Source organism: Anopheles coustani, chromosome 2, assembly GCF_943734705.1.
Source record: "Anopheles coustani chromosome 2, idAnoCousDA_361_x.2, whole genome shotgun sequence".
NCBI lineage: Eukaryota > Metazoa > Arthropoda > Insecta > Diptera > Culicidae > Anopheles > Anopheles coustani.
In genome coordinates, this window is record NC_071289.1 from 93,260,645 (window position 1) to 93,281,219 (window position 20,575).

The 20,575-nt window shown below is 44.8% G+C and overlaps 1 protein-coding gene across 1 annotated transcript; it reads left to right on the top strand.

Annotated features, from left to right (window-relative positions):
• Positions 1 to 12,232: 12,232 nt before the first annotated feature.
• Positions 12,233 to 14,091, top strand: LOC131266658 (protein yellow-like). Its single transcript, XM_058269258.1, has 2 exons — positions 12,233 to 12,639; positions 12,709 to 14,091. The coding sequence occupies exons 1-2, from the start codon at positions 12,272 to 12,274 to the stop codon at positions 13,850 to 13,852; spliced, it is 1,512 nt and encodes a 503-aa protein (XP_058125241.1). The 5' UTR covers positions 12,233 to 12,271; the 3' UTR covers positions 13,853 to 14,091.
• Positions 14,092 to 20,575: the final 6,484 nt, after the last annotated feature.

The following is a 20,575-nucleotide window of genomic DNA, read 5'->3' on the forward strand; positions in this document are numbered from 1 at the left end:
CTTCAACAGTGAACGACTTATCATCGTTACACGGTGGCTATTTGGTTGACTGCCTTCCACTAAGTAGCGGCTCGGAATGGTGCGATGGTTAGATTCTTGTTTCCACTACCGCATTTCCGTCTCGGAACCATGACCTCTGTTCTCTGTCTGGCCCGTTATACCTTAAGTTCCCAAAACCCACAACGGTTATTAAATTTAGACATTCGACCAATGGGCAGATGGCAAAGAAATACCAAATTTGGTAGGTGTTCTTTGATTGACGGGACCAGGTGGTGATGGATGGTGATTGACCCTTGGCAACGCCTTAAACATTGCCTCTAGCCCCTGGGGTTTGAAGCTTCCAGACGGTGAAAATGCCGAATGAAACACAACCGAACCATAAGAAGGAGTCATATTGCGGTGTGGTTTACTGGCCGTATCTTAAGCCAGCGGTGATTAGGTGAGCAGGGCCCTGGGGACATTTATACAGTCAGCAAAGGAGTTTCCCAACATCCATCACTTGCAACATCTCGCTCGCTTTTCACTCTCTCTCGCGGTGAGGGAGTGGTAAGACATTTAACTGCCGTACAAATTGCTCCTGCTGACAAGAATCATTTGGCAGTTTGTCGCTTTGCTCAAAATCGCTCTGACAACGAGATTGTTTCTGCTGCCAGGCATCAACGGACGTGACTGTTTGCAATAATTCTTGCGGCGAAATTTGACAGTCTACTTTGCTGTACACGTGTTATTACACATAATAATGGAAGCAGACGGGTTTAAATATACGTAAGGAATCTTAGAGGGCAAGTTCTATCTTCAATAAAGAGAAAATTCAGATGATACATATCGTTTCATGTACAGTTGAGAACAGTTAGACAACAATACTTTTGAATAAGGTTTATTCTACTTTAAGAAGTCTATTCTGAGCTAAACAATTATGCCCTATGATCAGGTCGGTACACTTACTCATTCGGTCACCAGTGTACAGCACCAGGTATTGAAAGAGAGATGTGACCGACGTTAATCAGCAGCCGCCGGCGTTCGGCTTAGTACGGTGCGTATTGCCCGAAACGATTTGCGCGCGCGATGGCGTCACGGACCAAGTCCGGAGAAGACCTCCGAGAAGGGCACAGACGCGGAGGCAACGAGCAACACACACGCACACACCACCACCGCCACCGTGGACCTCAAAAGCCGGTCGGTGGTTTTGGTCCGGCAGCAAATCGTTTCGGTCAAAACGGGCTTTAAAGTCCGACCCGAACTCGTCCGACGCCATCAGTTCGAGGTGCGCTACGGACGCGTACGGACACGCGATTTTTTAAAAACCCATTTTGTAGTGCGGGAGTGTGTGTGTTGAAATAAAGGCAAGTTTTGACAAAAAGCAAATCGTACGCGGGGTAATAAATATGATGTGCCAGAGTGTGGTTGAGGTGAAGCTTTTCTATGCGCTGCTCAGAACGCTCTACTTTACACTATCTCAAAATGGTAGTCTGTGAAAGTGAAAGGAAGAACCCCCTGTTGCAGTGTTGCTTTATGGTTATAACCTGTAAAGCTCGTTTGGAAGGCACTATAGCCTTTTATCAGCGATGAAAATAAACTCTGATCAAGTAAAAAAAGCGAATATGAAACAGAACCGTAGATATTGGCAGCGAACACTGGATTGGAAGAGCGAAGCAAACAAGTTAACCCGGATGCACCGCATCCGTGAGATAGAAATTTGAGGGAGAAATATCAGGAAACGGCGAAAAGGAATCCCATCAACTAGCCATGTTTATTCGATGCACGAGGAAAAAAAACATATGGTGCACAAAATTACGTATGCAGACAGCAGAAACCTGTTTCTTCCACGCTGGTTCACCTCCAGCCTACTGCCATTTTGAGGGACCACCGTGTGCTGGTGGTAGCGTTGGTTGATAGTGAACATAGTTGTTCGGTCAATACAAATGCTCCTAACCGCCTCTGGTTCTCGATCAAAAAGATCGAGTTTTTTCACTTTCTGTCCTCAAACATTCTCAAATCAACATGCCATCCATATTCCACCAATGGCTGGATACGGCATAAAAGGAACCGAAGAAAGAGATATTGCGGGTTAAACTGAGATCATGCTGTCGTGACTTTTGCCCGGTTTCCTGCGTACACCCGCCATTCCAATTAGAAGCAGTTTTCTTTTCTTTTTTTTTTTTTTATATATTTGATCACAAATCCTAAACGTTCAGACCGCTGTCTTACACGTCCGTCCAAAAACTGCCTGTCCTTTCGCTTTCTCTTGCTGATCGTCGCTCAATCCTCTCACCAAACGAACCCTCTTTTTTGTAACTCAGGATCTTAAGATTCTCTCTTGTGCCTCTCTTGTGTTGATAGCTAATCCTTTCATGACACATTCTCATTTTTCGTTACTCTCCATGTTTCTTATCTATTCTATTCTCTACATTACCTCACGGCATACATTCTCATTTTTCGTTACTCTCCAAGTTTCTTATCTATTCTATTCTCTACAACATTCTCATTTTTTCGTTACTCTCCAAGTTTCTTATCTATTCTATTCTCTACATTCACCCCCGCCCCTACTCTACTGAAAAATTTGATATAGGAACATATCCTTAAGTTTTTCCGGTTTCTTAAGCACTCTTTTCGGTCTGTTTTCCGTAATACCGTCTAGCCTATCTTCGGAATGATCTACCGATTCATGTTCGTAATCCTTTGGCGCTGACTCAGGTGTCACTGTCAGTTTTGTACTTGTATTTGATGGAAGTTGCTCCTGTTCTAACGCTTTCTTACAATCAACCACATTGCGGGTATATTGTACTCCACGTTCATTTTGAACAACTACTTTCGCGCCTTGTCTACTTATTATAGTATACCGGTCGCTTGAAAAGGTTCCATCTGTTTTATGTTTCTTCGGAAATGAGAGGAAAACTTTATCTCCCACGGCTATATCTGACTCTTTTGCTCCTCGACGCGAGTCGGCGTACGTTTTGCTAACTAATTTAGTAAATGTATCCCGCTCGCGCACGTCAGACCTGTCTATATCGGATGTTAACTTAGTTTCCCATAGACTAGGAAAAAATCCTCGATAACGCCATCCTACTAAGAGCTCAAAAGGAGTTACATTAAGTCTAGCATGTGGTTTTATCGTATTATGGATATGTACGTAAGCTTTTAGGGATTCCCTCCAATTTCTTTTTTCTTGTTTGGCCCCGGATATCGCTTTGATGATGCCCTGGTTTTGCCTTTCGACTGCTCCGTTGGACTGCGGATTTAGTGGGATCGATTTGTTAATTTTTATGCCTTTCTCCTCCCAGTACGTTATAAATTCAGCGCTTTGGAAGGGTGGACCATTGTCACTCTGTATTGTTAACGGTAAACCCCATGTATAAAATATCCTATTTAACGCCAGTATAGTACTCTTTGCGTCTAAGCAATTCATCTCGGTTACTACTAAGTAACGTGAGTATGTATCTACCACTATCAAGAACTCTCCTGCTCCACATCCTGGTAACGATAAAAAATCTATTTGGAGTACCTGCCATGGCCCTTCAGGAAGTTGACGGTTGATCAGCGGCACTGGTGGGTTTTTTTTTGAAATTACTAAACAGGTCGTGCATCTTTTTACAAAGCTCTCCACTTCCTTGCTCATGTTAGGCCACCAAAAATATTCTCTCATAATGCGTTTCATAGCAGAGATCCCAATATGACCTTCATGAGCCTTTTCCAACAGTTTAATTCGTAATTCCTTAGGTGGAATGATTTTATCTTCCTTGAAAACCATTGACCCTAACAAACGAATCGATTTAGATTCCGCCTCGTATCTTCTAAGCTCTGCCGGCCAAGATCTAGATCTAATGGCCATTCTTACGGTGGTAAGTTCCTTATCATTTTCTGACGCTAGCTCGATATCCTTCCATGATACGCTCAATAGCCCCTCATCCAGAGCATAAAGAAGATGCTTATCGTTATCCTCATCGAAAGGATCATCATCCTGAGTTTGGCCTATCAAACGCGATAAAGCGTCTGCTACGTTCAAATGACCCGGGATGCGCTTCACCGAGAAGTCATAATTTTGCAATCTTAATGCCCAAGCTTCAGCCCTTGTAATGGACCGTTTACTTTGTCGGTAGCCCTCACCATATATAAATTCGTTTGCTTCGGAATCTGTACGGATGACGAACGATTTACTAGTTAAATAAAAAGCAAATCGTTCTACTCCCCATACGATCGCAAGTGCTTCCCTTTGAGTTTGAGGGTATTTTTGTTCCGTTCTATTTAGCGCTTTTGAAGCGCAAGCAATTATACGCGGCTTTCCGTCCGTCCCAAACTGAACCAAAACGGCACCTAGGCCCACAGGAGATGCGTCTACATAAAGCTCAGTCTCGTCTTTGTAGTTGAAGTAGCCTAACCTAGCAATTGGTTGTAAAGCTTCGTACTTAAGAAAGTTGAACTCCTTTTCTTCTGAATCTGACCAGTAAAAGGATTCCGATTTTGCTAGCTCACGCAAATGTTTTGTTTTGTCAGCCCGCATGTAAATGAACCTTTCTGAGAAATTAATGAAGCCTAAAAAACTTTTCACTTCTTGCACGGACTCCGGTCGACGAAAGTTATGAATTGCTTTTAATTTATCCTCTTCAATACAAAGACCCTTGTCTGACATAAGAAAACCTACAAACTTAACTTTCGTCTCGCCAAAAACGCATTTGTTCGAATTAATACGCACGTTATGCGTTTTAAGCTGCTTAAGAACAGTTTTCAGATTTCTATCATGTAGTTCTTTTGTAGTACCGTGCACCAGAATATCATCCAAATAACATATCTGGCCTTGGCATCCAGACAATATCTTTGTTTGCATTATTTCTTGAAATATGTCTGGTGCATTGCACAGACCAAATGGTAGCCGCTTAAAACGATAGGTTCCATTACCCGCGAAAAAATTAGTCAGGTGCCGCGATTGTTCCGCAATTTCCACGTGGAAAAATGCGCTGGTAAGGTCGATTGTGGAAAACCATTTAGCACCATGAAGATCAGCGAGAATTTCCTCCAAAATTGGCATTCTGAATGGAGTACGAATGATACATTTGTTAGGGCCTCTTAGATCTACTACTAACCGAATATCGTCTTTGCCTTTTGGGACGACCAACAAGGAAGAGCAAAACGATCTTTCCATAGAATCTGTGACAATTTCTATAATTCCTGTAGCCAGAAGGTCTTGAAGTCGCCGTTGGGTTTCCTCCCGAAACGGCAGGGGAATATTTGTAAAAATCTTGCGAGATGGAGGTTTAGTGCTGTCATATGACAATATTACTGGAGACACGTTAAACTTCGGGAATTCATCTGTCGCCGTCACAGCGAGGATTTCACCGGGAAATCTAATAGGAACACTTTCATTAGCAACCGTGCGATTGACGTTCACGTCAAGTCCTAACCGTAAAACGCTGTACCTAAGAGCTGTATCCCTTCCAAGAAGTGGTTTAGCGCCTTTGATAACGTAGAATTTTTCGTAGAAACGTGGTCTGTCCTCTGAAATAAATAATTCGGCCACGAAGGTCCCTGTCACTTCGATTTCACCCGGACTGGCATACGCACGAAGCGGTTTATCTGAACCACTTGAGATGCAGTAGAGCTGCTTCTTTGAAGTTTCGTCGTTCTGTAGTTTATCGAAGATATCTTCATTGACGGTATTCACTTCTGCACCGGAATCTATTAAGAATACCACGGATATACTGTCTGCAATGCGGCCGAGGATACATCCTTTCTTGACTTCAAAATCGTGTAATGTATTAACGGCTAAAGCACTCTGTTCGACAACCTAAAAAATAATCATCAAGGATATTAGTTACCAATCATTTTTTTTTTTTTTTTTTTTTGTATTCTTAATAATTTACAGAGATTACTTCTATCAACAACCTTTAAATCATTATCAAATTATCTTATTTATTTCAGGATACAGAAAAAAGAAAACGTAATGGGCCAGATCAGGTCGAATAATCACTTACGACGTCCATTCCATCCTTTTCTTCCTCTTCCTTTGTAATCTTGGCGATTTTCTTTGTTGTCCCCGACCTGTCATCGTCTTGGGCGAACCGACGCTTTTGTGTACCAGGAGTTGGTAATTGCCGGCAAGCTCGTTCAAGATGTCCCGTTTTTTTGCAGTTTCGGCAGACTTTACTCACTGCATGGCACTTTGATGCTACGTGAAATTGGCTGGTACATCTCCAACAAGGATTAGAGCTATTTCCGGCTCCCATACTGCTTTGCTCGTAACTGCCACTAGGACCTCTAAAGTTTCCCCAATTTGAACGACCTTGATTTGCGAAGCTTCGTGCTCGCGATCCCGCAGGAAAGCTAATCCCAGTTCTTCCGCGTGTAACTGCTGCTACTGTAACTTCGGTTGCTGGTTGGTGCGTCTTTTTGAAAATTTCCTCATTGGTTTTATCTACCTCGTGTCCGCGAATCCTTTCCAACAGCTCCGCAAGAGTACCTCCTTTGCGCAGAATTTTGCGACCAGCTTCGCGGACTTTGATATTGAGCGCGTGTAATTGTATGACTTCTGTCACACTTTCCATGAGTTTTTCCTCGTCGAAATCGCACAGTTTAGCTGATGCTATCACTCGCTTAAGATATTTTAGATCTGATTCCTCCTTATCTTGAGTAAGTGACCTAAATTTTTGTCGTTGTATCAGACGATATTCTCGAGACCCAAAGAAACTTTTCAAACGTTTCATAGCGTTTGAATATGGAGCAATTGCTACATCGGGCGATGGTTGTTTGGGTGTTTCTTCCAAAACTTCTAGGAGTTTCGGTCCTGCCTTTACTTTAAAGACGTTGCTTTTAGTGTATTCGTCTGTAATGCCGGCAAGGTCCATGGAAGCCTCTAACAACTCCTTCCAATCTTCGAAAGATTTACGGTCGATTTCCTCCATTTTATCGTTTGGTTTACAATCCGGGATGTTTATTGAAACTGCCGATAACGCATTCATGGATGTAGCGAGTATTGAATTTTCTCGACCCTGTAAATCGATTGCTGTCGAATGCATTGGAGCTGGGTCAAACATTTCTTCAAATGGCTTGATTTTATGAATTTGCTTTCCATTTCCCTTAATCTTCTTCAATCTAGCGAACAGCAAAACGTTGCGTTTCCTTTCTGCCTCAAGAGCCTTCCGAAGTTTGTTCACTTTATTATGCTTTCTGAAAAGAAACATTTATTAGGATAAGGAATAGTAGATCTTTTTTTTTTTTTTTTTAACCTCTGATCGTTCTCACATGTAGCCCTCCCAGAGGCGTCCATGTATTATATTCAGTACGTAATGTAGCCCTCCCAGAGGCGTCCATGTAACAGTACTTTCCTTTTTTTTTTTTTTTTTTTTTTTATGTAGCCCTCCCAGAGGCGTCCATGTAACAGTACTTTTCTTTTTTTTTTTTTTTTTTTTTTTTTTTTTTTTTTTTTTTTTTTTTTTTTTTTTTTTTTTTTTTTTAAAGAGGAACGACAAACAGTTACTTAGATTTTTTATTCAGCAAATCAACGATCGTTCGAATCAAAAAGTGAGTGTTTCCCGCTCGGCAGGTGCACAGTCCTTCCACGTTACAGTATCCGCCAGCCTTGCCATTGATGACACAGTACTCTTTACATTGGATTGACGATATCACATTCGCTGTGTGTAGCGAACACTTGGTTTGAGGTACTACTCCTGTATCCTGCGCCGTCGATATGCTGGCAATAATCAGTACAAACGCAATAACTACAGACAACTTTGTCGTGACTTTTGCCCGGTTTCCTGCGTACACCCGCCATTCCAATTAGAAGCAGTTTTCTTTTCTTTTTTTTTTTTTTATATATTTGATCACAAATCCTAAACGTTCAGACCGCTGTCTTACACGTCCGTCCAAAAACTGCCTGTCCTTTCGCTTTCTCTTGCTGATCGTCGCTCAATCCTCTCACCAAACGAACCCTCTTTTTTGTAACTCAGGATCTTAAGATTCTCTCTTGTGCCTCTCTTGTGTTGATAGCTAATCCTTTCATGACACATTCTCATTTTTCGTTACTCTCCATGTTTCTTATCTATTCTATTCTCTACATTACCTCACGGCATACATTCTCATTTTTCGTTACTCTCCAAGTTTCTTATCTATTCTATTCTCTACAACATTCTCATTTTTTCGTTACTCTCCAAGTTTCTTATCTATTCTATTCTCTACACATGCGTTTTACTGTCAGCCGTCGGTGTTTGGCCGTTGACAAATAGTGTTCACACGGTGCCAGAGAAATGTTAGTACAAGCGCTGGAACATGCACTCGCACCGATTGCATGGCTTTCCTGTCACGTTTTGCTTCAAATCTTCAGCGCGACGAAAAAAAACAAGGAAAAGTATGTGTCGTGAAGCTTGATTGTACGGAGCAGCACTATGCGACGAAAGCGTCCAACCGTATTGGATTCCCGCTGCACAACTGAAGCAAAATGCAACAGCACCGTCACACAGGATGATGCAACGGGAGGATCACAGAATGGAAAGCATTTCACGAATGGCACGAAAAGGCACGAATTAAGTGGAGCGGAAAACAATAGCTCCGTGCACCGTACGGACGTCGAGCTCTTATGTCATGTGGGTTGCGGGCAAATGTTGTTGATTTCTATTTCGTACCCTCAACGGTAGTCGAGGTTTGCTGCGATAGGATTTTGAACTTCGTCTTTTGGTGCAATTTTGTTTATTGGAAGTACAAAGCAGGCCAGCAGGAAAAACTGGCTCTGTTTCAGCTATGTTCAGACCAGATGAAACAAGAGTTGCACCAACAATGGGTTTGCGTTGTAGTACAGGAGGGCACCCACACATTTTGTGCCGCAAGAAAGATTGATGGATATCGTGCGGTGCTGGCTGGCACTCCCATTTGTATTTTCCATTCAAGGACCTTTTTTAATGACCTACCTTCATGGAATGGTAATGGCAAATGGCGGTACCAATATAACCGGGATTAAAATCACGACCTTTCTCAAATCATTTTTACTCTTTTTCTACTCTTCACGGGTCCGAAAGCTCAGCGTCAATCATAGACGAATGCCGGCTAGACGGCAAGTGGAGATAGGCTTTGGCTTAAAACATTGGGCTCATTCGGCTTGGTTGGGCCTGATTGGGCCGGTTGGCGGAGGTAATGGATCCGCCGTCGAGTTTTGTAGCCCACTGTGGAGGCCGCCCAATATCTGGAACGGCAAGGCCACCGAGGTCTAGTCGTTCGTGCGTGAACATGAACTGCCTGCGGTCGAGGTGGGCCGAAGAAAAAGTTAAATAATTTAGATTTTAAGCAGCAGCGGAACCAGTGGGAGGTGAATGCTGCGAACGGTTTCGTTTGCAACAAGAACCAAAATGATTCCCACGGTTCAACCGTTCTGCGAATTCGTGTTCTAATTTGTGGTTGGAAATGAAATTTTCAGCATCTATTATTGCTTCTAGCTGCACAACTGTTGCGCAAAGAGTGTGTCGAAAAATTTAAACATTAATGAGCTGTACTTTTGTGCTAGGAAATTACATTAAACTAAATGTATTCCTCCGTAAAGGTGTATCTCGTTGTTGGAAAATTGCTCGGTACATTCAACAATTTAAATGCAAAAGAACCGAAACAAAAATGCAGACGAACAGAAACGAGGGAAAACGGGCAACTTTTTCAACCGAAAATTACAGTACGAGTAAAAGTTCTCACTGCCTTAAAGTACCGGCAGCCTCCAGCGCCGGGAGGATGAACAATTGCGGCTAATGAATGCAAATTTAAGGGCATCAGATTGTAAGGGATTTCCTCACAGAGAAATGGTCTAATGGTGAGCTACGGTACCGCTCGGAAGCCAACAACCAAGTGGTTTTGTATAATCATGGCGGCAAACTAATGGTGTGCGGCATAATGTTTAATTTGCACCAAGCATCCATTTCCAACAAAATGCAGCCCACGCTGCATAATCTTGAAGGGTTTGCGAGGTTGATTAGACGATCTACAAAAGATTGCCAACGGCTAGAGCACGAAACGGCACTATTGTCCATGCTAGTTAACCGGAAGGGACGAAAACTTTCCACTTTCTAACGTCGTATTGCTCTTTACATAATGTGCTGTCCAGTTTGCTTTGACCATAAGATTATAAACGCTTTGTGGTTTGGCGGAAATGTTTTCCCCGCTTGGAAAGATTCAATGTTTATCCTAAACCAGCATGATAGTGTACCGCACTTCCAGAATTTTCCAGTGTGCTGAACCTCTCACGGCAGCATCAACATTACATTACCAACATTGTGTTTTCGCCCCTTCGCTAGCGTTTCGTGAATTCTTGAATTTCTTGGCAAACAAACAGTCCTTCCGGGGCCCTCCGGCTCCAGGGGCAATGCAGTAATTTTCTTCGTCCTTTGTGAATTTTCGAGCAGCCCTCTCCCGATGGGAGCAACGACAAGTGGATGTTCCGGTGTTGGTGAAAATGCATCCGACGGGAGACATTCGCAGAAAGGAGCGGGATGGCCCACGCCATACGGATGTTTAATTATGACCGAACCTGTTTATCTGCGCCTCAGCACATCTGGGACACAGAAAGCAGCATCTGCTAGCTGCTCGAGAGTTCGTGGACTTACCTGCGATGGAATACGGGAGGTTTCACTATCCACTTCAACAAAAAAACAATATATCCGACAGCAAAGTTCAATCCGGGAGCCACAAAAGCACCGAAATATTTACTGAGATCGGTGGTAAAAGCAAACGACCTAATTGAAATGTGGTGCAATGCTCTGATTGATTCGAAAAATAACACTTCACCCCCATCGATTTCTGCGCCTGGATTCGTCAATTGTTACATTTTCTTGGAAAGTGAGGACGACAAAAAAAAAAGCGAATCCTTAAAATAACCAGAGTGCAACGTTTTGAGGGTCGTTAGGAGGCAAAATTATTCGTAAACAACCGATTCTGAAGAATTTTAGCTATGTTTCGTACGCTACGCGCAATTTGTTTGAATACAACAATAATGGGAAAGTGAAGAAAACATTGAAGTGTGTACGAACCGTACATCTTCCTATACTTTTGATATAGCTGATTTTCCCTAGAAGATCTTTGTCTCTGACGTATTACAATTACTCGATAATGACTTTTAACTGAGTCTTGCAGAAACCTTGTCCAAGAATTCAACAAAAATAGCAAATAAAATCAGGAAAAAGAAATCAGTTGTAAGAGATGAAGATTAACAAACTGTGCATTAACGGTCCAGGACATTTGAAACACATGTGTAAATAAAATATGATGTATATAGTTCAACCCAAAGGAAAAACCCCAAATCTTGAAGAATAACTTTTGAGGAAGCACAATAAGGCGGGGAAAAATGGTTAAAAACTATAAATATTTAACAACGTGTTCCAATACACTCCAGGATGGCAGAAAGGGGCAGGAAAAGTTATGAAATTCTTCTAGAAAGCCACGACTGACTTCCCGGCGCGGTCAAGTCGAGGGGTTTCGAAAAGTAATAACCTCTCCGGTGGAGGTTATCAGGCTATATATTTTTCACGTGATTGAACGTGACAGCTGTTGGTCAGGACATATTGTATCAACTTGCAGCTTCAACGTTTGGAAAGTGGAAAGGATAACGGTTTACGGTGGGGGAGTAGTTTGGGAGACGAAAAATTTCCACCATTTATCATATTCTCTGCAGATCTCACGGGAACAAGACTAATGCGTTGGGTGGTGCACAGGACAGGTGGAAAGCGATCGTGAACTCCTTCTCCCACCCTCCCCCTCCCCCCATCCTCCACGGTTTCCACGTCACGTACGAGTCCCTTCGGGTAAAGACTAATGAGTAGGAAATGAAACAGGAATACCGTGACCTGCACACGTAGCTCAAGATTGTGGCATGGATGGCTTTTCGATTTTATTACGGGGGGTTTTCCATCATGGAAAACGATAACGATGGCAACAGATGGCACTGTTTTGGTTAATTTATTTTAAAACAACCAATTACCATACATAGCCATGGATTTCTAGGTATTGGAACGTTTATTGTCAATGTTAAATCGATTAAAGATTTATCTAGAAGGCCAAGAGCAATTTTCCAATGAAAGCGGTTCCACTTGTTTTAATACATACATTTTGTACAAGCGTACAATGTTGCACTTTTCATTTAACGCAGCTCACTCTAGGGGATTGATTGGACGTTTTAATCAAATACGTCCTCTCACAATGTGCTGGGGATCATAAATTGAGTCTAGGTTGATCACATGACACACTAATAACTCATCCTTCCGTCCGTTGCAGACAAGAAAGTGTTCGTCCGGGCAAGTGCGGCCGGCGAGAAACGATGGCGGCTTCGAGGAACCTGTGGATACCGGTGGCCGGTTTGGTGGTGGTACTGTTGGCTGTACTGACCGGCCCGGTCGGTAGCTATTCGCCGTTCAAGAAGAACAACCAGCATGGTTCGTTTACCCGAACGGGCGGACCACCGAACGGTGCGACTGGCCAGCGGGAGCGGGAGCGCGAGCGAGAGCAGGAACGACTGGCCAGCCCGTACGTGGCTCCGTTGGCCGGGCTGGAGGGTACCGGGAAGCGGATGGCCAACGACTTCCTCGAGGACCTGGGCAAGAGCGCGTTCGATACGGTGTACCACTGGAAGGTAATCGATTTCATGTATCCGTCGCTCCAGCTGCGCAATAATGCGATTCGTACGCGGTAAGAACCTTGAATGCGTCACCCGTGACGTCATTACCTGCTATTAAAGTGTTCTCTCCGGGTTTGCAGTGAGTTTATTCCGGAAAATAACCTCCCGCTCGGAGTGGATCGGTTCCGAGACCGGCTGTTCGTGACGACACCCCGCTGGAACCCGGGTGTACCGGCGACGCTGTCTTATTTGCCACTGCCGGCCCAGGATCGAAGCCACCCGCTGATGCCGTACCCGGACTGGAGCTACCACACGTCACCGCGCAATCCCGACTGCTCCAAGATGATGTCCGTCTATCGTATCCAGGTGGACGAATGTGACCGCCTGTGGGTGCTGGATGCGGGCGTCACGGACACCCTGACCAACCTGCAGCAAGTCTGCCCGCCGAAGATCATGGCGTTTGACATGCAGAACGACGAGCTGCTGTTCACCTACGTCCTGCCGCCGGAGCAGATTAAGGAGGACTCGCTGCACACCAACATCGTGGTGGACGTGCGCGAGGGACAGTGTGAGGACGCCTTCGCGTACGTGGCCGACGTGTGGCGCAACGGTATTACCGTGTTTGATCTGCGGAAGTTCAAGAGCTGGCGCACGACGAACCACCTCTACAACCCGAACCCGATTGCCAGCGACTACAACTACCAGGAGTTGAACTTCCAGTGGTCGGACGGTGTGTTCGGAATGTCGCTCGCGCCCGTCCACCGATCCGGCGACCGGATGCTACTGTTCCACCCGATGTCCAGCTTCATGGAGTTCCAGGTACCCGCCTCGATTCTGCAGAACGAAACCGTCTGGGAGGGCTTCGGGCTGGCGGCTAAGGCATTCCAGCCGGTCGGAACGCGCGGTCGCCTCGGCCAGTCGTCCACCTCGGGCGTGGCGAAGAACAACGTGCAGTTCTTTACGCTCGTGCAGCAATCGGGCGTTGGCTGCTGGGATCTGAACAAGCCGTACAACCGCAACAACCTCGGCGTGGTGGAGAAGAACGCCCAAAAGCTGACCTTCCCGAACGACCTCAAGCTGGACCGCGAGCTGCAGCAGTCGGTGTGGGTGATGAGCAACAAGCTGCCGGTGTTCCTCTACGACAAGCTCGACTACACCCAGACCAACTTCCGCGTGCTGATGGCCGACGCCCGGAAGGCCATCGAGGGCACCGTGTGCGATCCGAGGGTGCCACCGAGTTTGGCCTTCGATGCCGCGCAGCTGGAGTGCGAGCTGCAAGTTTAGCGACACTACCAAGCCGCGGCCCTTTCCGCTCGCCACTCAAACCACCGGAAGGTCCAAGATCTATTGCTAAGTGTTTTTACCCCCTATAGTATAGTGACAACAAAGGAGAAAACTTTAACTCGCAGCAATCATCTTATGGACCGAACCAATGTACTTCCGACCTCAGACCACCAGTGATGATGCGGGGTTGTGTCACATATTCCCATGAATTACTGTAATAAACTCCTCTATGAAAGATTACTGAACATTCAGAGTTTATCTCATGAACTTCAGCCGAGGAAGGAGCGAAACAAGAGAACCGTATCCGACCATTTTGTTGGGGAATAATTCGCTAACGAAGGCACGGGGGCATCATGAACAAGTGACGGCTTGATTTAATCAAATCTTGCGAAAACATCTATGCCAGATTTGCTTCCCTAGAACCCCCTGCAAGTTCGTGGTGGTCGAGAAGGCCAAGGATTGATCTCATCGTTAATCATCTCTCCGATATCGGATAATGGAACGTAGAGGGAAATCCATTCCGTATCCAGTTAGTGTCGCTCCTAAAGGAGGTGCAAGGGGAAAGTGCCGACAAATTGTTCGCCAAGTCGCACAGTCGTGTATCCGATGCAATCACAACGACCTCACACCCCCACCATCCCAAGAATGTTGTCCCCTTCGTCGCCGTAAGACACGATTTTCCATCCGTAGCGAAATTCGTACGAAAAGTTTGCCTTCCACATGGAGAAATTGTGCTTCCTTTACCGAGATCTTTGTGTGCGATTCGCTTTACCCAGCAAATCATGCATTTTGCCGATGCTTGTCGTGCCGAAATGGACCATCCTAGTCGATTCTGCACCGAGTGCGCTCTGTGGAAGCTCACCGTTGCAGAATAAGTGGGAAGAAGGACCTTATTGGAGCGTAGTGCTGAGTTCAATATCGGATGACGAGTCCGCGAATAGGTAGGGTTTTAATCTTGTCGTGTGAATAGACCCGCTCTTCCCTCCCCAAGTCGCGGACCATGATACGGTACGGTAAAGGAAATCCAATTTTCCAGCTTCAAAAACCGCAGCTATTCAATTATACATTTATTCCGAACGCCAGGACGCTCTGCCAGGGCAGCAACTCTCCATTGCATGCAGGGGTTTCCTGCTCGGATTATCCACAGTTCCCGGGCAGGTGATTGGTGGTGATGATGGCAAGCTCAGTGATGACCGATTTTCTGCACAACAACATTTGCAATCTGCTTCCAGGGCCGCTGCAATCCGGATGGTAAATATGCGACGCTAACGAAGTCGTGGAGGGGGCTAGAGCTCGACACACCGTCGACAGTTTAATTTCGGTTTCGATTTTGTTTTGTTTATATTGAAATTTTGATTTCAAAAGCTCTTTCTTCGTTATTTGATGGGATCGCGACCTATCATCGACGAGAAACTTCCCAAAAGAAAAGCGACGAAGACGATGAAGACATTGTACAATAATAAGGTGCCGGAGTACACAACTAATCGACTTTACATGTTCAAGTGGATACTTTAATTCAACAAATTTTAGTACCAGTGTATTCATTCCGTTACAATATCGTATTTATAACACTCGAACCACGCTGTTACCCCATTTTATTGGCACAGTTGGCATTCCCAAACCAACGCAGTTAAAGGTGTCTAATTTGTTAGTTCACAACACACAGGAATATAATTCCCTGCATTGGAATAATAGGGCAAAGCAATTAGAAGGATCCAATCAAACTTTCCTCAAAGCGAAGATTCGCGGGGAAGATTATATCACACTGAACTTTCCGTTCAAACATCAAGAAGCTAATCTGTTTGATTAGCGTAGTGCAACTAATGTAATCGAAATAGTTTCCAAAGTATGTTCATTCAAAGCACGACCATCCTGCTTCAATTTCCATTTGCCGGATTCAACAGTCTTTAAAGAGATCTGTTAAATTTTCATAATCGTGAGGTGAGCACTGTGTCATTATTATTAAAGTCCGGGATTCTCAGAGCTACTGAACCCAATATAAACCCGTTTAACGCAAATTGTGAACGGAATGGGAATATCCGAGCGTTGATTGATCTTACAGACTGAGAGCACACTGTTCACTTGACACTTCATCGCTGTAACATGTTCGCAGTTTTACAGCTCATTCATTGCGGTCTGTGAACAAGCGTGAATGGATTCGGTGGAAGCAAGTAATGAAAATTAATGTTTCATTTTTCTTTCACGCCGGGACCAAATTTGTGGTACTTTTCAGAATGTAAAAATGCGGTTTGCGTTCGCTGAACTTCCATCAAAGTTACGTTTGATTATCATATAATGAATATTGCGGTCTGGAGGAGAGAACGTGCCAGAGCGTTGAAGGATTTTCAAGGATTTTTAAATTTGTAGACGAGTGTAATTTGTTCTTGAAAGGTTTCGTTGAAACGCAAGGGATTTCAATAAGATTGATATAATTCAGGCAAGTTTACTGCTTACAAAAGTCGTCTCTATTTTTAGGTCAAAAGAAATGTTTTCGAAACTGATGATACTTGTACCATGAAGAACCCGGACGAGGCGATGCTTTGTCCATTTGAGTATCAATCGAAAGAACGAATAGCACTAAGGTGTCAGATTAATATTGCTACTCCTACGCGACTCACTTGGCCAGATTGTCTGACCATGCTCGTTCTCCGTAATACAACAACAAAAAATCAACGAAACGACCTCCCTACAGGAACTTTCAGTTGGTAACTCTGAGGATGTATGTCACACCCGATACACACGAAAAATAAAACCGGCAAAAGCTCCAAAACTGTGGCAAAACTTCCAGCCCTCCGACGAGCGAACCCCCACCCAAGAAGAGGAAAATACTCTTGGAGGAAGTTTTCTACGGTTTCCCTCCAGGCGTCGGTTTCTAACGGAATAGATGGCCTCTTTCCTAGAACACCGAGGCGGGCAGCTTCTGCGCTTCGAGGAAGGTCATGGTTTGTTGCCGCTTTTAAAAAACTAGCTTTTTTCCTTCGGACAAATCGAGAGGAATGGTGATTGGGCGAAGTACCAGCTTTTCAATTCCTCCCTCCTTTGGCTGGTCGTCTATCCAAGTAGATGTTTTATCACGTGCACATAGACAACCTTCGAGGAAAAGAAACGTTAGATCCTTCACGGAATCAACGAAATGATAGTTGTTGCTTTCTTTTATGTGGAGGATACGCGAATAAGGTGTCAGGAAAAGGAAATGAACCATCCAGGAACAATTCCTAACAAACAAACGACTGTAACGCTCAATAAACATGACTTCGAAAAGTCCTTCACGTCGCAAAATGTGCAACAGATCCTTGCCATTCTCAGTATTCTTGGTGTGCCGTAAACAGATTCGATGAAAACATTCATTGTAACCAACACACAAATACTAGAGAATTGACATTGATCCCAACGCAATGCAGGATGGAAAGGACCAAACTTTGGTGGTGCATATCCGTGGAGAAGGAATTGGAAAAAGAAACTTTTTTAATTTGCTGATAAATATCTCATTTTGGGAAAGTCACTCAGTTTTCGCGTCTTAAAAACTCAAAGCTCGGGTAACGTCTTAGAGCTATTCATGTCTTCTCTCGTTTCCAGTAATCGTTCGCTAAAGAAGCTTGTATCCTTTTACTCCAAAGTGTAATGCAAAACCCCTTTCGCGTATTAATGGGTTCGCGCTCTCGGGCGTTCTCGGTGGCAAACACTTGCCGCAGTCTCTTGAGGACACTTACCGACACTTGTTACTATATAAAGTACACGCCGCGAACCAAATCCGATTCAATTTTGAACGGAACGGGCCCTAACTTCAAACGACACCCATCCAAAAGGCGCCCCGTAAATGCCAACGGCGGGCTGAAAACTTCTCGCCACGTAACGATCTGCGTGGCGTGGGAAAGTTTAACGAGCTGTGGGCGGAAAATGGTGCCTTCCAAACGCTTCCGAAAGCACGCAGAACCGTTTTGCGGACCACGGGTAGACTTCAAATGCGTCCCAAGCACATGCCCACAATCGACACAATTTGCGTGACGGCGTCAAGATGCACAAATAATTAAACTGATCATCACCAAAGAGCAGCTGAGGGTCGCCTTAGGGGGTCGCTGGAGTTGGTCGGCAAAGTTGCTCCATGCCACAATCCCTCTCCGAGCATCGGACGGGCGACATTGAATGTGGCCATGGTTTTAGGGACGGGCGAAAACATAAATCCACTCCGCTGGAAACCCGAACCGCTGGATTAATTATCCGGGAGCGAAAATGACCCGAAAATGAAAAAGGGAAAGTAAAAGTCCCTAGAACTGATCCAACTCATACAACAAAAGAAGGGATAACACATTTAAGGATTGACAAATTAAGCGTAAGGATTATTTTTTCTTTGTTTTAAGTCCTGGGTACGAGGTTCTGTTAACAAATCTCTGGATGGCGCAATCTTTTTCCACACGTTTTGCTTCCCGGAGTCCTATTAGCGAAAACAAAACTACGGTCCAGCCGATGCCTTAGTTTTCCATTTTCCCATTCATCCCGGTGGGAGTCACGACGGCAAAAGGTAGGTTCGTAAAAACATTCTTTTATGGCGTGTGGCAAAGCCCCCGCGGAAGCATTAATTTCACTTTTCCACGAACGATCCGGCTAGTGGGAGGGGATATAGAGGTTCTGGACATTTCGCCACAGGATACAAGCCGGGAAACAACTGATATTGGTGAGTTTTTTTCCCCCGGTTTTAGAACAGAAATATAATGTAGAAAAAAAAACAAGTATCCGTATCCATTTCATCTAAACACTGCGCAACTGGTAGCGTTGGGGATTTTCACAAATCAAAGCGCATTACTGCCACGCCACAGAATGCCAGAATTGCTGCAGCAAGAGATTTAGGAAGCCTGGTGTCCATCAGAAAACTTTTTTGCTCGCCTCATTCCCAAGAGAGGTTGGACGCTTGAATTGTGTCTGCGGTCCGGGGCGAATCGAAGCGGAAAAAAGTTATGAAACAACCATAATCCTCACACTTCACACTTCAATATTCGCACGAGTGTGCACACAAGAACTTCCGCATGCAGGCGTCAGTGATTCGCTTCAAATCGGATGACAAACATCCCAGAATTGGCCGAAGCCTACCCTGGGGGAAAGGCATCAATGTAGGCAATCTTCCATGTCTTCCAACTTTTGTGTGTGTAATTCGGGTTAATGCAAGATGACGATCCAACGCACAATTCGCAAATTGGATGAGAAATGTGCGCGACCCGCGGACGTGCGGAAAGTGGGCCCTTTGCGGACATCCGCCGGACCTCTGTCCTCGATCCGTAGTGAATCCATAGTACGGGGGTTAGCAATATGTGTCAATATTGTCACGTGCAGCTCTCCAATTTGCAGTTCATGGGAATGCATCCATGTGGAAAACCCTCTTATTTGTTGGGGCAAACACGACACACAGGGATATAAAAAGAAGAGAATCCATTTTTGATGGTAAGAAAAAGAGCAAAGCCTCCTCCTCGGCGACGCAGAACGTGGCAATGAATCTTTTACCACGACCCCATAAGAAATCGGTTTTTTTTTCTTTGATCAGCTTGTCATCGCCTCGGGCGTAAGGATGGGAGCTGATGCGTTATCGACTTCTCGGAACACGAGCATTTAACCGGAACCTACCCCAACACTTTAGCGATCCTCCCCGGGTTCACCACTCGAAAAAAGCTTACGGATTTTGCAAACGTTGACGGAAATGCGACAGGTTTGCGTCAAAGCCGGTTGAAGTGGGCTAGCGCAGCACTTTACGGTAATGGTTTCGCCCGTAGTTAGTCAGTCCCCACCACGGTGCTTTTGGTCCTGAAAATACCTACCTGATTTTACTCCACTATCCAATCGGAGCTCGATGATGTTGATGTGAGTATGGTAAAGCCAAGGAGTGAATAATTCACTTCTGGGTCATCTATTCGTTCCGAGCAACATAAATCGGTCAGCAAACCGTTTTGGAAGCGGGGGAACACTTTCAACCGATGTGATAGAGAATATTTGCCACTTGTCCCCGTTGTGTAAACGTGGGCGATTCGATGTTTGAACTTCGTCGCAACGGTGTTGAGTTTGGCACGTAGTTTTAATAGAATGTTTTAATTTAATCCAACTGCCGTCATTTCCGCGCACAGAACGAGAACTAGTTCAAGGTATATTTGTGCAATATCCGTTGAACTGCTTCACGTTGAAGTTCTAACCTTTATTTTACCACTAAAAAGTTTTACAAACACCAAACGTTTGCTACAACTTCAAAGCCATTTCGTACGGACGAATCGGAAAACAACTTGCTGGCGAGAAACGAGCGCGACGTCGAAGGACTCGACATGATCCTTGAGCGATCCCCAAAGTGAAGGTCTTGACGCGCGGCACGCCGACTGCGAACTGACCGAATTTGATAAACCGTCAGCGAATATCTACCAGCCTGGCGAGGACTGCAGAGAATGCTGCTCGCGTCTTCAGCGGACCAGGGTTTTCCCGCACTTTTCCCAGCTTCGCAAGCTGTCGACGGGAAAAATGGGCGAGAGAGCGTTACGTAGAGAGTAACGCACCACGGTAACGCACAGTTGGAGATAGAGCGAGAGAGATGGAATTGCATCCTATCTACTCACTTCGGAAAAGGCAATGTACCCTGAATCCTTTGCTCGCTGTTTAGATCTCCCTATCTCCTTTAAGCGCATGTCGTCTCGGTGATAAGAAGAACATGCTTCCGATAACACGCTATCCGTTGCAAGCCCCTAGGAAAGAGGC